At 38.5% G+C, this 16,303-nt stretch overlaps 1 protein-coding gene across 1 annotated transcript in view; it reads right to left on the bottom strand.

Moving 5' to 3' along the window:
* Window positions 1–3,349: 3,349 nt before the first annotated feature.
* Map7d2 (MAP7 domain containing 2) overlaps window positions 3,350–16,303 on the bottom strand; it is a 78,256-nt gene continuing 65,302 nt past the window's right edge. Inside the window, exons 11-16 of the mRNA XM_051179711.1 lie at window positions 16,053–16,157; window positions 14,629–14,685; window positions 13,979–14,057; window positions 13,310–13,496; window positions 10,327–10,602; window positions 3,350–3,465 (exon numbers count right to left, since the gene is read on the bottom strand). Of these exons, the coding sequence (XP_051035668.1) occupies window positions 10,353–10,602; window positions 13,310–13,496; window positions 13,979–14,057; window positions 14,629–14,685; window positions 16,053–16,157 (678 nt within the window). The 3' untranslated portion in view covers window positions 3,350–3,465; window positions 10,327–10,352. The remainder of the gene's footprint in view (window positions 3,466–10,326; window positions 10,603–13,309; window positions 13,497–13,978; window positions 14,058–14,628; window positions 14,686–16,052; window positions 16,158–16,303) is intronic.

The raw sequence follows: 16,303 nt of genomic DNA, 5'->3' as shown, positions 1-16,303 counted from the left end.
CTTCATGCTTGGATGACTGAAGATAATGACTTCCTCTAATAGAGGACAAGTATAAAGCAGGATATAGACCATCTTCTCTGCTAGAACTCCAAATAAGTTCTAGGAATTTTACAGGATTTATAGGGATCTTTAAAAATTCTAACACATAAAAACCAAACTATTGAATTTTTCTTGATCATTGCCCTTCTGTGAAATTATTATTTTCAGTTGTTCCTTCCAAGGTTCTTGGGTGAAAGTGTATAGCAAAAGCGTCTTGTTTCTACTATTTCTAAAAAATTCTCACTTCCTTTCGTGATCAGGACTCCTGAACAATGCTGAATATTGGAGTTGCCTTGTGCTCTGCCAAAAATATAGTGTATATACTTAAAAATGAACTTGTTTTGTGTTATTTCTAGATTTGATCTCTAAAATCATTTAATAGGAACCTGTACAAGCACCATGAAAACAAGTAGAATATTCACAAACTAACAACTATTCTTGGGAATGACTGGTCACCACTGCCAGCCTCATAGCAGAGCTTCCCCTCAAGGGGAGGAGACTTATAAGCTGGATGATGTAAACAAAAGTAAACAACTCCTGAAACTTACAAAATTCACAAAGTTGTACAAACAGTAAATAATTGCTGGTGCGTGCAGTCTCCTGATGGCTAAGTTGTCTGCAAGTGACTTGTAAGAACATTCTAAAACTCCAGGGATTGCCCTTTTGAGAATCATCACCATGCTGGGGTAGTTGTTTTTTATGTGATACACTTACCTTTCATCCATCTGGGTACCTGTAAATAACCTCTCATCCATACACCTGAAGGAACCCCAATCAAATCTTTGGTTCATCAAGCCAGACTTGATTCTCTGTCATTGTCACTTGTTCATGTCTCCCCAGGAAAACTCACACCCCAAGTACAAAAAGTTCAGGTCTGGGTTTCCATATCCTTGAATGTAAGAACCATTGCAATCATCTGAATGCCAAACTGCTATGTCAAAGTCTCATCAATTATACTACAATTAGCTATTTCTTCACTTAGCGAACAACTGCTTGCATCATTGCTTGTATGAAAGCACAGCAACCTAACCATTCTGTGATATTCATCATATTCTAGGGACAGGCCACCACTGAAACCACAACTGGCTCCACTTGGCACTAACAACTGAGAAATTTTTAGTGAATTTGGTGAATTTGATAGAGAAAGAATGCCTACCCAGAAGTCAATTGGCCTTTTATTCTCTACCTGGTTTCAGGTTTTAAAAATCTGAGTTGGTTTCAGTGAGTTTCTTTTTTTTAAATTTAATATTTTATTTATTTATTTTTTATAACCAAATCCATTTAAATGAAAACAAACATTTATAGACAATATTTGGGAATTTGGGCATCGTTCTTTCCAAACTACTTCCTGCTGGTAAGGGGCACTGTCATGGGGGATTCTAAGAAGATGCAGAAATCCTGGCTGTAGTCTGTAAGGCTGTTTTGTCCAGCTGTTTTGAATGTAGGATCACCTGGTACTCTGTTTCAGGCAGTCTGGCTTGATCAAACCATATTAGTCTGGAAGGAATCCACAGCTTTTCATTTTCTGTGGAAACAAAAATGGAAATCCTTTTCCCCAGTAACTTGTCCTTGAACTTAAATTTTGGAGTCAAAGCATTTATTTATTTATTTTAATTTATTTTTAATTTATTATTTTACATGTCCATCCCAGTTCCCCCTCCCTCCCTCCCTCCTTCCCTTCCTCACTTTTACCCTCTCTGCCCTCCCACATGCACCCTAACTACAATCCCCTCCCATTCCTCCACCCCAATCCCATATGTAGGGCAATGCCATCCAGTTGGGGTCATGTAGATCTGACAGGTCATGTGAAGTAGGGACTAGGGCTTCTCTCCTGTCTCTAGGTTAAGGCAGTTATCCCTCCATGGGGGAATGTGTTCGCAAAGTCCTTTTGTGCACCAGGGATACATCCTGGCTCCTTCAGTGAGTTTCTTTACTGAGTGTACAGAAACAAAACACCATCAAGTCATCAGACTCTTCAATGAAAATGTATTTAACATTAAACAGAATGTACACATCATGCAAATGAGGCATCAGGTGATCTCAATGGTGCTGGGAGGTACAATGGCGCTCAATGAAACAGACACTTAGCAAAATAAGCTTTAAAAAAATGGTCAGCTATTTTTTGGATGTCAGACCATGCTATCATCTGTGTGCTTGTTATAAAAGATATATCTCCTTTGACAGTCATCAATGTCAATGGCACAATATATTTAGAGGTATGCATTTTATTTAGACTATATCACATAAACATACATAGCTTTTGAGACAATTCATTCTTAAACTGTATCAGCTTTAAAAGTACAGAACAAGATCACTATTGAGATTTGTTTATATCTCCTGGCTGTAAATCTAAAAATTAAGCATTTTTTCAAAAGGTTTAAGGTACAAGTCAAAACAAAAATGTCCAAAGAAAAGGTCATTTAATAGTAAAGCTACATTTCACCACAAGAAATGAAAATTTTAAATATAGCATTATATGGCATAAAATCTATGGAGTTATACATTCTAGTGTCATTTTTTTCCTCATTTAGACTTTTAAATGTTAAAGTCTATTAAAGTGACATACTGGGACCAACTTGGGGCCCCCTTTCAAAGCACTGTGAATCTTTTAGTACAGTTAAGCAAACATAGGACAAAACAAAAAGAAACTTCCAAGATCCAATAGAAAAATAGCAATACCATGAGAACAACCACCTGCAGGAGACTTGACTATTCAGCTGAAAAGTCATTCAATGGTTTTGAAATGACAATTTGGAAATTGTAAATGTATAACATGAAAGGGTCCTTGCTAGATTCCGTTGCCCATGTATGCATATGGAGAATATGCATCAGGGAAAGAAATAATTGCCACTATTTAATTATTTACTCAATGAAACTATTTCTTTAATGCCCAAACAAGTAATGTGGGATAATGTTCTGCAGGTGATGAAGCTTAATAATAAAAATAAACTAACAGAAACCTGAGAGGGAGAGAAAATGGTTAGATTTCTCCCACACAAAAAACACAGGGATATTAGCAGCTCAGATTGAGTACATGTTTAACTAGAGTGTGGATAAATAGAACATTTTTATAGGAAGAGACATCTAAATGTTTATGTGATACAACTCTGGGAATGCAAGTGTCCTAAAGTGAAGTTCCCAGCCAGCGTCACAAAGGGTATGATATTAGAGAAGGACAAGGAAGTGCTTTAGCAGCAGCTGAAGCTCATAAATAGAACCATAAAATGAAACTTTGCTAAAGCCCAACAAGGCAAAAATCTCAAGGTTTCTACCAAGAGAGGCCAGTGTTTGCCAAACTACCTAGGAATACAGTTACATTCTGATGTAGTAATTTGGAATCCAGCGGTTAAGGGCGAAAGAAGCTTCTTCAGGTGGCTAGCAGCTCAGATTTAACACCAACAGCTTCATGGGTAATCCAAACACCACCTGTGACAATTCAAAAAGGAAGAACCAGTTAACATTAACACAGAAACCAAGTATTTTTCACTCTTCCTTGGCTAATTCAGTATTTCTCAAAAGAAATAGAGCAGCATTTTTTACAGAATCATTCTTTTAGTACAGATCAAATGTTCCTCATATGGGAGATGTTTTGAGATTATCTGCCCTTGAGTGAAGAATAGTTCTTAACTGAGGAAGTAGGGCTAGTGCACAGTTTCAGGAAGGGTGAGGTAGGAAAGAATGGTATACACCCCAAGCCATCAAGATTATCCTTAAATCCAAACCTTAAGGTGTTTAATGTCTCAAGTACTGTGGCAATAAGCCACCTTTGGTTTAGAATAATTTGGGAACTAGTCTAAAGCTCATTATAATACATAAGCAAAGTGAATGAAGTAATTCAGTCAAGATTGTTTTTCTCTTCTTTTAGGACATTACTTTTAGCTAGGATGTGGGAAAAATAGTAGAAGCCTTGAACTTGCTGTACATAATGCATTTGTTGGATAGTAAACTAAGTGAATTGGATGGAAGTTAATTAAATCAAGGTATACTAACAACAAAAGGAACCTTTTAATGAATATTAAGCCATGAAACTGTCAAGGAGACAGAATTCTCAGGCAAATTCATGTTTTCAGTGTTCAAGAAAGCAGCCACTCTTTCAGAAGTTCAAGATCATTCTAGTCTACATAGTGAGTTCAGTCTAGTCTATGTGAGACCCTCTCTCAAAATATTAAAAGTGGCTTGTCATGTATTCCCTCTCCTGTGTCAAAGGGCTCCAGGGACTTTGCTGAGAACTGACTGAAGGAGGTTCTAGAGCTCACTGTCTATGCTATAGACTCTATAGGCAAGAACTGAGATCAGGTGGAAATAAGTACACAAAATATAACTTTGTGGCCTTCCTGCTCTATTACTGTATTTTATTTAATAAAATTAGACTAACAAGTCTAGGTATCAAATTTCTGTTAGAATTCAGCACCACAAAAAATAAAGTGATAGAATTCTGAGAACCTAACATATTTATAAAATGTTTATGTATTTATTATATATACTGTTCTGTCTACATGTATGCCTACAGACAGAAGAGGGCACCAGATCTCATTATAGATGTTTGTGAACCATGATGTAGTTGCTGGGGATTGAACTCATGACCTCTGGAAGTGCAGCCAGTTCTCTTAATGACAAAACCAGATTTTCCCAATATGTTTCTACAAATCCAGCCCTACAGAAAGAATTGGAATGAAAACTCCAACCCAAGGAAGGTAGCTATGCCCATAAAAATGTAGGCAATAGATAATCCAACTACACCAGAAACCAAGGGTAAAGCAGAACTAATATATTCAACAATACCACTGCCAACAACAAACCTAAATCAAACAAGCATCAACAATCAATGGTCCTTACTCACCCTCAACATTAATGGTCTTAACTCACATATAAAAAGACACAGGCTAACAGAATGGATACGAAGACAGAAACACATCTAAACTTCAAAGATAGACATTACCTCAGGGTAAAGGGTTGGGAAAAGATTTTCCAATCAAATGGAACCAAGAAGCAAGCAGGTGTAGCTATCCTAATATCTAACAAGTTAGACTTCAAACCAAAATCAATCAAAAGAGATGAAGACGGTCATTTCGTATTCATCACAAGGGAAATCCATCATTCTGAACATCTATGCCCCAAATCTCCATTCTGAACATCTATGCCCAAAATACAAAGGCACACACATTCATAAAACAAATACTACTAAAACACAAAGCTCACATACAACCTCACACACTCATAGTGGGAGACTTCAACACCCCACTCTTACTGCTAGACAGGACCAACAGACAGAAACTTAACAAAGAAACAAAAGAACTAACAGAAGTTATGTCTCAGTTGGGTTTAACAGACATCTATAGCACATTTCACTCAAACACTAAAGAACATACCTTCTTCTCTACTCCACATAGAACCTTCTCTAAAATGGACCACATACTCTGCAACAAATCTCAACAGATACAAAAAAAAATTGGAATAGTCCCTTGTATTAATATCACAACTGAAATCCTTAGAAGAAAAAGAAGCAAAATCACTCCAGAGGAGTAGACACCAGGAAAAAAATCAATTTGAGAGCTGAAATCAATAAAGTATAAACCAGGAAAACAATGCAAAAAAAAAAAATCAATGCAACAAAGAGTTGGGTTTTTTTGAGAAAATCAACAAGATAGACAAACCTTTATCCAAACTAACCATAAAGCAGAGAGAGAATATGCAAATTAACAAAATCAGAAATGAAAAGGGGGCATAACAACGGACACTGAGGAATCCAGACAATTTTCAAGTCATACTTTGAAAACCTGTACTCCACAAAATTTGAAAATTCAAAGGAAATGGGCAAATTTCTGGATACCTATCACTTACCAAAATTAAAACAAGAACTGATAAGCGACTTAAATAGACCTATAACCCCTAATGAAATATAAGTAGTAATCAAAAGCCTCCCAACCAAAAAAAAAAAAAAAAGTGCAAAATTCTACCAGAAATTCAAGGAAGAGCTAATAATATCTATACTCCTCAAATTGTTCCACACAATAGAAGCAGAAAGTTCATTACAAAACTCTTTTTATGAGGCCACAATTTCCTGGGTAAACAAGCCACACAAAAACACAACTAAGAAAGAAAACTACAGACCAATATCCCTTATGAACATCGACACAAAAATACTCAATAAAATACTGGCAAATCGAATCCAAGAACACATCGGAGAAACCATCCACTATGACCAAGTAGGCTTCATCAATGGGTTGCAGGGATGGTTCAACATACGAAAATCTATCAATGTGATCCACCATATAAACAAACTGAAAAAGAAAAACCACATGATCATCTCATTAGGTGCTGAAAAAGCCTTTGACAAAATTCAACACCCTTTCATGATAAAGGTCTTGGAGAGATCAGGGATAACAGGAACATACCTAAACATAATAAAAGCAATATTCAGGAAACCAACAGCCAACATCAAACTGAATGGAGAGAAGCTTAAGGCAATTCCTCTAAAATCAGGAACAAGACAAGGCTGCCCTCTCTCTCCATATCTCTTCAATATTGTACTTGAAGTTCTAGCTAAAGCAATAGGACAACAAAAGGAGATCTTGGGGATACAAATTGGAAAGGAAGAATTCAAACTGTCACTACTTGCAGATGGTATGACAATTTACATAAGCGACCCAAAAACTCTACCAGCGACCTCCTACAGCTGATAAACAACTTCAACAAACTAGCAGGATACAATATAAACTCAAAAAAAAAAAATCAGTAGCCCTACTATATACAGATGACAAAGGGGCTGAGAAAGAAATCAAAGAAACATCACCCATTACAACAGCCACAAACAACACACAGTATATTGGGGTAATGCTTACCAAACAAGTAAAAAACCTATATAATAAGAACTTTGTGGCTCTAAAGAAAGAAATTAAAGAAGATACCAGAAAATGGAAAGCTCTCCCATGCTCTTGGATAGGTATGATAAACATAGTAAAAATGGCAATCTTGCCAAAAGCAATCTACAAATTCAATGCAATCCCCATTAAAATCCCACCACAATTCTTCTCTGACCTTGAAAGGATAATAATCAACTTTATATGGAAAAAAAGACCCAGGATAGCCAAAACAACCCTATACAATAATAGAACTTCAGGAGGCATCACCATTCCTGACTTTAAGCTCTACTACAGAGCTACAGTTCTGAAAACAACCTGGTATTGGCATAAAAATAGACAGGTAGACCAATGGAATTGAATTGAAAATCCTGATATTAACCCACACACCTATGAACACCTGATTTTCGACAAAACAGCTAAAATTATACAATGGGGCAAAGACAGCATCTTCAACAAATGGAGCTGGCACAATTGGATGAGGGTGTAGAAGACTGCAGATAGACCCATGTCTGTCGCCATGCACAAAACTCAAGTCCAAATGGACCAAAGACCTCAACATCAATCCAGCCACATTGAATCTCTTAGAAGAGAAAGTAGGAGGCACCCTTTGAGCAAATTGGTATAGGAGACCGCTTCCTGAACATAACTCCAGGGGCACAGACACTGAAAGAAACAATTAATAAATTGGACCTCTTCAAACTTAGAAGCTTCTGTAAGGCAAAGGACACAGTGGACAAGACCAAAGTGCAGCCCTCAGACTGGGAAAAGATTTTCACCAATCCTATATCCGACAAAGGGCTGATCCCCAGAATATACAAAGAACTCAAGAAACTAGTCAACAAAACACCAAATAACCCTATTAAAATATGGGGTACAGAACTGAAGAAAGAATTCTCAATAGAGGAAATCAAAAAGGCTGAAAGTCTCTTAAGAAAATGCTCCACATCCTTAGCTATCAGGGAAATGCAAATCAAAACAACTTTGAGATGCCATGTTACTCCTGCCAGAATGGCTAAAATTAGAAACACCAATGATGACTCATGTTGGAGAGGATGTGGAGAAAGAGGAACACTCCTCCACTGCTGGTGGGAGTGCAAACTCATACAGCCATTTTGGAGATCAGTATGGCTGTTCCTCAGAAAAATGGGAATTGGTTTACCACATGACCTGGCAATCCCCCTCTTAGGCATATATCCACATCCATGCAACAAAGACATCTATTCAACTATGTTCATAGCAGCACTATTTGTAATAGCAAGAACCTGGAAGCAAACTAGATGCCCCTCAATTGAAGAATGGTTAATGAAGATGTGGCATATCTACACAATGGAATACTACTCTGCAGAAAAAATTAGGGTATCTTGAAATTCACAGGCAAGTGGATGGCACTTGAAGAAAACATCCTGAATGAGGTAACACAGTCACAAAAAAGAGGAACATAGTATGTACTCACTCATATATGGATTTTAGACCTAAATCCAAGGATCACAAGCCTATAATTCACACCACCACAGGAACTAGGATACAAGGTGTATTCTAAGAGATTCATATAAAGTCCCTCACAGAACCAGGAAGGTAAAAGTCCCCCAGAGCACAGGGGAAGTGGGGGGGGGCAGTGAATGGAGAGAGAAGTAGGAGAAAACGAGGGGGAGGAAAGGAAAACATGTGCGACCAGGAAGATTGAGCCCGGTTAGGATAGAAGACAGGAGAGAGAGAGAGAGAGAGAGAGAGAGAGAGAGAGAGAGAGATAGAGAGAGAGAGAGAGAGAGAGAGAGAGAGAGAGAGAGAGAGAGAGAGAGAACACATAAAAGAGGGAGCCAATATTGGTTTGAAGATAAAATTAAACACAAAGGTCTAGAGAACTACAAGACTGCAGCCAACTAACAATTTGAGCTTCCGTGGAAAGGCTACCATAAATGCCCTTCCCGGAGAGTGAGATCAACAACTAACTTATCCATGGAGCTCTCAACTAATGCCTGTTGGAAACAGGAGCAAACACCCATACATAAACACAGAGTTGAAGTAGAACCCAGAATCAGTTGGAGAGAACAAGACCAGGCAGCAGAAACACATAGAGACAGCTTACCAGAACAAGGAAGAGCTAACAGGCCACCAGACTGATAGCTGGGTAGCCAGCATGGGACTGACTCAGCCCCCCCTGAATATGGGTCTCAGACAGAAGGACTGAGAAGTCTAAGGGACCCCAGACAGTGGAGCCTGGATGTATCCCTTGTGCACAAAAGGACTTTGCGTACACATCCCCCATGGAGGGATAACTGCCTTAACCTAGAGATTGGAGAGAAGCCCTAGTCCCTATTTCACATGACCTGTCAGAGCTACATGACCCCAACTGGATGGCATTCCCCTACATATGGAATTGGGGTGGGGGGATGGGAGGGGAGCGTGGTTAGAGTGCATTTGAGAGGGCAGAGAGGGTAAAAGGGAGGGAATGAGGGAGGGAGGGAGGGAGGGAGTGAGAGGGAACTGAGATCGACATGTAAAATAATAAATTAAATAAAAAAATGCTTTGACTCCAAAATTTAAGTTCAAGGACAAGTTACTGGGGAAAAGGATTTCTATTTTTGTTTCCACAAAAAATGAAAATCTGTGGATTCCTTCTAGACTAATGTGGTTTGATCAAGCCAGACCGCCTGAAACAGAGTACATTCAAAACAGCTGGACAAAGCAGCCTTGCAGACTACAGCCAGGATTTCTGCATCTTCTTAGAATGCCCCATGACAGCGCCCCTTACCAGCAGGAAGCAGTTTGGAAAGAAAGATGCCCAAATTCCTAAATATTGTCTATAAATGTTTGTTTTCAGTTAAATGGTCTTGGTTATATAACATAAATAAATAAATAAATAAATAAATAAATAAATAAAATGCCAGTGAGAACAAAAGCTCTTCAGTAAACAAACAAACAAAAAAGCTCAGTGGTGGGGGAAAACCTTCAGGACACAGAAATAAAGTTCTTTCCTCTCCCAACTCAGGTATGATCCAAAAACAGATGTGTGTTTTGGAATAATCCAAAATAGGTCAATAGAAGAGCTGACCATTTGGCTCATCACTCAGTCTGTATGAGTGGCAATAGGTAGAGTGTGGGAAGTCACTGAAAAAAAAAAAACTAAGAGCAGAGGTTCACTTTGGTAGAACTACCCCAAGTACTCATTCCTGATCTCTGAAAAAGATACTTCCTGAAATAGATTTGTCATCAAAGCTTCTCAAAAAGTAGTTTACTACATTAGAGACTCACTTAGATTATAGAGAAATTACTTAGAATCTTCAATGTGTGTGTGCTGCAATAAATACTCATTTTAAACTTTTCAAATAAAATCGGTAGTCCAAGAGGCTGTGTGGTATTTATTCAATGTTTACAAATCTCAGTTGGGAAATTGCAAATTTAGACTATCATTAAAAGACTGTACCTTTCATTAAAGGAATGCTGTCTTTGTCAACAGAAGGTGTTCAGAGTAGTTTCTTGCCCAGGACTGTTAAATCCTTCGATGAGGTTTTTGTTACAGTCATCAATGCTGAGATTTTCACTGGATTTCTTGGGGAACATAGGTGGCCCAGTAAAATCTAAAATATCTTGAAGTGCCCGGGCATTACCAGTTTCATTTTGGTCCAGAGACATCTCAGGAATCATTTCACTCACTGGTGAAAACTCTGGGATGGAGATAAGCTCTTCTTTGGAAACAGGACTAGAAGAGATAAGGGAGACAGAGAATTAGAGACAGAGAGGAGTGAGAACATGAGAATAAAACGTGATATATTAATGTGCTTCCTCTTTTCTTGTGTGGTTTTGCTACACTGCTCTCATGGAAAAGATGAGTTAAGAAAACAAGTGAGTTTTCTCTGGAAAAGCTGGTAAACACAAGGTACCTGTAGATGAGAATAAGGGAAGCAGACTAGAAGGGCAGTGAAAAATAAAGAGCTCAGTATGTGGGAGCTGAAAGGAAAAAAATCTACAGGCACCACCACATTACTACAGAGAAGGAAGAGAAGCAATGCCCTCCCAGAGCTTTTTGTCTGGGACATTCCAAGAGCAAGTAAGGGCCAAAAGTTCAAGGAGAGCTGAAAAGGGCCCTAATTAGCAATGGGGTCTCCTGGTGCTGCCCTTCCAACAGTGCTGTCTATGGTGAGCTGGTTTTCCTGTTCCTGGCCTCAGTTTCATCCCCCTGTAAAATGGAAAGAAGAGTTATTTCTTCCCCCAACCACTCCTTTGAGATGTGGTGTAAGTATGATGAGAAGAGTTGATGCAGGGCTACATAAAGCTTGTGCTTAGTTAAGGTTGGGGTATGGGAATATGATAATGACAGATCCAATCTTACCCACTGCCTCTTTTCTAAAACTTGGCTTTCCAATTCATCCTAATTTATCTAGATGTACCCAGCTGAGGTTTGTTTCTGTTATTTTCTTTCCCTAAGAATGAGAGGGGTTTCACTGCTGCTATCTGCTATAGGTCTAGCAAAGGAGCATATTTAGGTCCAGAAGACTAGTAAGCTAGGAATTAAGGGTCTATTTCAGAAAAATTCTTAACATCTAGAGTAAGACTGATGCCAGGCTTTTCTTCCTTCACGAGATCTTAGAGAAGAATCTAGAGAAACTAGTAGATTTATAAAAAGCTCCAAGGATTCACTTCCCTCACACCTGAGCCAAGCTAAGGAACAGTAACTGGACCTAACATCTTTGAGTATCTGGGCAAACTGACTTATTAAGTAGAAACATCTAGCCCCACCTACACCCTACCCCATCATCCCCTCATTTCAACTCAAGAACACAGAGAAAACCTAGGAATGGTGGCACGTGCATATATCATTACTTAGGAGAATTAAAAGTTCAAGATCAGTGTAAGGTAAATAGCCTGAGCTAGATAAAACTGTCTCAAAAACCCACTGCTACCACCATCAACAACAATAAAGAGCATGAGTAAGAAAACACCACCATAAGCTTACATGTGGCTCCACTAGACACCTCTCTCTAATGGAGAATTCAGTGTATAACGTCCATTCACTTTTATGAATCCTGGATAGTGGTGCCATATTTTACCATCTGAAAATCCCAAAACATAAAGCTTACTTGGCTCCATATGGGTGTGTTAACCATTAGGACTGTCTCAGTTTTCCTCTTTTGGGAGCAGAGTGGCATCAGTCTGGGGAAGGCTGTGAGGTGGTGTTGGGGGTGTGGGGATATCCAGCTGAGGGTAAGTGGGGAGGCCCACTATCAGTCTATTCAGGATTTTCTCTGCTGGTGATAGGGTTGTTTGAGGTTAGATTTTCATGTATTTGGTTAAAATCCAATGTGGATTAATGGGATATTAATGATCATTGTGTGTTACAGGCTGCTCATATCTGATCAAATAAAGCAGAGAGTTCATGGTTGATGAAAAAAATGGTAAGCTTTTAACAGGTAGGAGTTCCGGTAGAACTTCTATAAAATACTGCCATACTCTCCTGACTTGGAGAGCTACCCCTTACTCAAACACCTCTACCTGAATCACAAGAATATTATCTCTTTTTATCTCAGATTAATCTGCCACATGATGTTATTGGCAAACATACCAGTTTAAGAATATCTTAGGTTTCGGGCTGGAGAGATGGCTCATCCGTTAAAGGCTAGGCTCACAACCAAAAACATAAGAATATCTTAGGTTTCATTAACTGAGAACAAATTAGTTCTTTTAAGTCTTTAACAACAAACTTTCCTCCCCCCATCATCATTCTGTAGCAGAACCTTGCTATGCAGCCCAGGCTACTGTTGATCTCTTGGTTCTCCTGTCTTCACCTCCAGAGTTCTTGGATTACAACCATCTGCCACCGTTCTCATCATTAAATTAAAAGTTTATTCAAATATGAGAGTTTGTGGATAAAGGAGACCCCATTTGTGGTTGGGCTATACCTCCTTTACTTTCAGATAAACCTATTTCCCAGCTTCAGAGAGCTAGTCAAACATTCACAGCTGCTAGACTTTCTTTCGACAATTTCTTTTAACTGACAGGAGCCACTTTGGCCACAGTTACTCCTGCATCATACACCTGCAGTGCCTTGCCCACACTGAATGATCATTATATATCACTATATAAAGTGATAAAAATGATGCCTTGGTGGAAAACCAGCCTCCAAATCTTCCAGGAGATTGAGAAGACATCCTTGCTTAGTAGCTTCCCTCCCTTCACAGTTGTCCTCCTATAAATCATATGCCACAAAACCATTCTGCTTTCCTGTATCAACAAAAACTGATTTCGAGGTGATTTCATTATGGACAGGGAAGATGAGTGGAGGGATAAAATAAGAAAAGGCATATGTGAAAAAAAAACAACTAAAAGAAATGAAAAGGACTGGAAAAGATGGAGCAATTGCCAGTGACTGGCAAAGAGGCCAAAATTAAATGCAAAATAAATGAACATACCTCACATCCATAGATTGAACTCCTTCAGTTAAATCATCAAGACTGTTTGATTTCCCATCAAGGCCCTCCAGATGAACAGGTGCCCCAACTGGTTTAAGGCCATTAGAGAAAATGTCTTGGGGAAAGTTTTCTGGAGCAGCATGATCTGAGCTATTTATTTCCTGGCAGATGTTCAGTCCATCGATTTCTGATCAAGAACACAAAGTCTTCAGATGAACCATATTTCAAATTTGATAAAGTGGCAGGGAACATATAACAAGGCAATTATTTTCATCTTTTCTTTCACCAGTAATACAATGGTCTTTTTGTTTTGTTTGTGGAAAGAAGTGTCACTAACTCCCCCTTCACAAAGGAGAAGGGAATATGATCTTATTATCAGTGTTTGCAGGGCCTCAGTTTAAGAGATAATCCAGGTCTTAGTAATACCTGTTATCCAGTCAAGGTCCCTGGAAATCATTCTGTACATATACATCAGTTATTAAAGCAGTCAAGGAAGGTAGTGGTTTCCCAAATGGAATAAACAGCACTTATACTAGAAAGATGTCTCCGGAAACAAAACTGCTAGCAGCCGCTGCCTTGGGACCTAGCTGCACTACCCTGACCCACAGCCACAGCAGGGTCACTAGTCCTCATCACCCAAAGGACCCAAACACCAGACCCCACACTCACCTATTTTTTGGGGGACAACTGGTTTTCTCTTATTTTCCGCATCTGCCATGGGCTCAATCTCCACTTTGGGGTCTTCCTTCTAGAAATAAACAGAAGATGGATGACTAGGAAAGAGCGAGGAAGGAAGAAAAAAAATTGAAAAAGTATCCAATAAAAAAATACAAATAGGAAATAAAAGTTTTAAAAAAGTCAATGACAGTGAAGAAATTAGGGAAAGTTTAAATTAGAAAAGTTTAAAAAAAGTCAATGACAGGGAAGAAATTAGGAAGATGATAAAAGCTGAAAGACTGACATTATAAAAAAAAAGAAAAACATCTTTTTAAAAATGCACCAGGGAGTATTCAGAACCCTTCTGGGACATAGCAGGAAGTGATTATTTGATTCTCTATGTTTCTCTTAATTATTATGTCACTTTTCAAATTACTGTGTCTTTCCTTGTATTACCAGCCCACTGCTCTGATGGAATCTTTTACTTTCTTCATCTCTGAAATTTCTCTTTTCTTCAAGGTCTCAGTTCCTTCCTGATCCTTGCCTTGAACAGGACAGGAAAAGTCTACTTTTTCTAGACATTTGTCTCAAACCTTCATTGTCACTAAATGTATTCTGTTGTTCTTCTCCACCCATGACATAATGGTTATCTGAATTCCTACCTTCACTTCTAGAGATGCATCACTCTTCCTTGTTCTCTTCATGATTTCATCTATTCTCTGTGGGGGGTATAAGAGAATTAAAATATTGTAAGACTTAAGTAAATTAAATAAGAATGAAATTTAAAAAAAGCTGTGTCCTTATGCAACTTCATATTTTCATATTTCTCATAAAACATGTAGAGGATAAATTTCAGCAAATGAAAAGTATCAGAAAAAAGTTTCCCAATGGTTCTGCCGAATTCTTCCACTGCTACAAACAAGGTCAAAGGAGTACACTAATACAGATCAAGAGTTAACATACAGTTTCGTATTCCAACTTTCTTCTCCATCTCCTTAAAGCAACAAATTACCATTTGGCACTCAAGAGGACTGCTACAGAAAGCTACGTTGAATAGTAGTAGCTCAGGAAGTGTCACAGATCTCTTAGCTTCTAGACCTACAGCCATACAAAGCCCACATTTTGCCTAGGACACCACAAAAACAGGTCTTCATAGTTAGTCTCCTTAAACTCAACTTGATATGTAAGTAAATAAATGGTTTAACTGAAAGGCAAACACAGTTAGATTCACATAGCAAGTCCTGACTATATATTGTTTACAAAGTACAGTCATAAAAACTCACAGGTTCAATGAAAAATATGGAAAAATATTTACCATCAAGACATTAATCATAAAAAGGCTGCCAAAGGAAACATTAAGGACTATTATTAGAACTGACACTGGGCATGTTGGCACATGCCTTTAGTCTCAACACTCAGGAGTCAGAGACAAGCAGATTTCTGAGTTTGAGGCCAGCCTGATCTCTAGAGCCAGTTCCAGGATATCCAGTGATACAAAGAAAAACATCATCTCCAAAGCAAATAAACAAACAAAAAAGAACTAAAAAAGGAATTTCATGATCAAACTGTCGATTCAAAAAGAAAATGATATGTATATTCAAGTAACATACAGCTTTAACATTGTGTGTGTGTGTGTGTGTGTGTGTGTGTGTGTGTGTGTGTAACAAAACTGACAGAAATGGCCAGGTGTTGGTGGCACACACCTTTAACACCTTTAATCCCAGCACTTGAGAGGCACAGGCAGGTGGATCAATGAGAGTTCGAGGCCAGCCTGGTCTACAGAGTGAGTTCCAGGACAGGCTCCAAAACAATACAGAGAAACCCCGTCTTGAAAAACAAAAACAAAACAAAACAACAAAAAACCACAACCACCACAACAACAAAACTGACAGAAATGAAAAAGCAAGATGGAAAAATTCAAAATTACAAAAAGAACTCGATTGTGTTCAGTGATGATATGTGATAAATAAGCATTCTTACCATTGGGCTATTTCCCCAGCCCACTAATGAAGCTTTATAATAGCTACTTTCTCAGTAACCAATTCACTTCCTGTTCCTTACACCCTCCTGATGTTTCAGCTCTTACCTTCTTCCTCTCCAGTCGTTCTTGTTCAATTTGCAGCATGATTTGTTCTCTTTCTAAACGCATCTGTTTAGCTGCCTCCTGTGCCTTTGCTTCTGTTGCTTCTTTCTGAAAGAAACAAATAAAGAGATTGCTCTTACACATGATGAAGCTCCTTGTGTTTCTGAGCAAGCCAGGAAATGTTCACATAGGCAGACACTTCCAGAAGTTAATTCCCCCAAGGAACCGTATTCCACAATAAGGGGTAGTGTTAG

This window comes from Phodopus roborovskii, unplaced genomic scaffold (genome assembly GCF_943737965.1).
Source record: "Phodopus roborovskii unplaced genomic scaffold, PHOROB, whole genome shotgun sequence".
NCBI lineage: Eukaryota > Metazoa > Chordata > Mammalia > Rodentia > Cricetidae > Phodopus > Phodopus roborovskii.
Note: the sequence above shows the minus strand (reverse complement) of the source record. Positions and strands in the feature narration are given on the sequence as shown.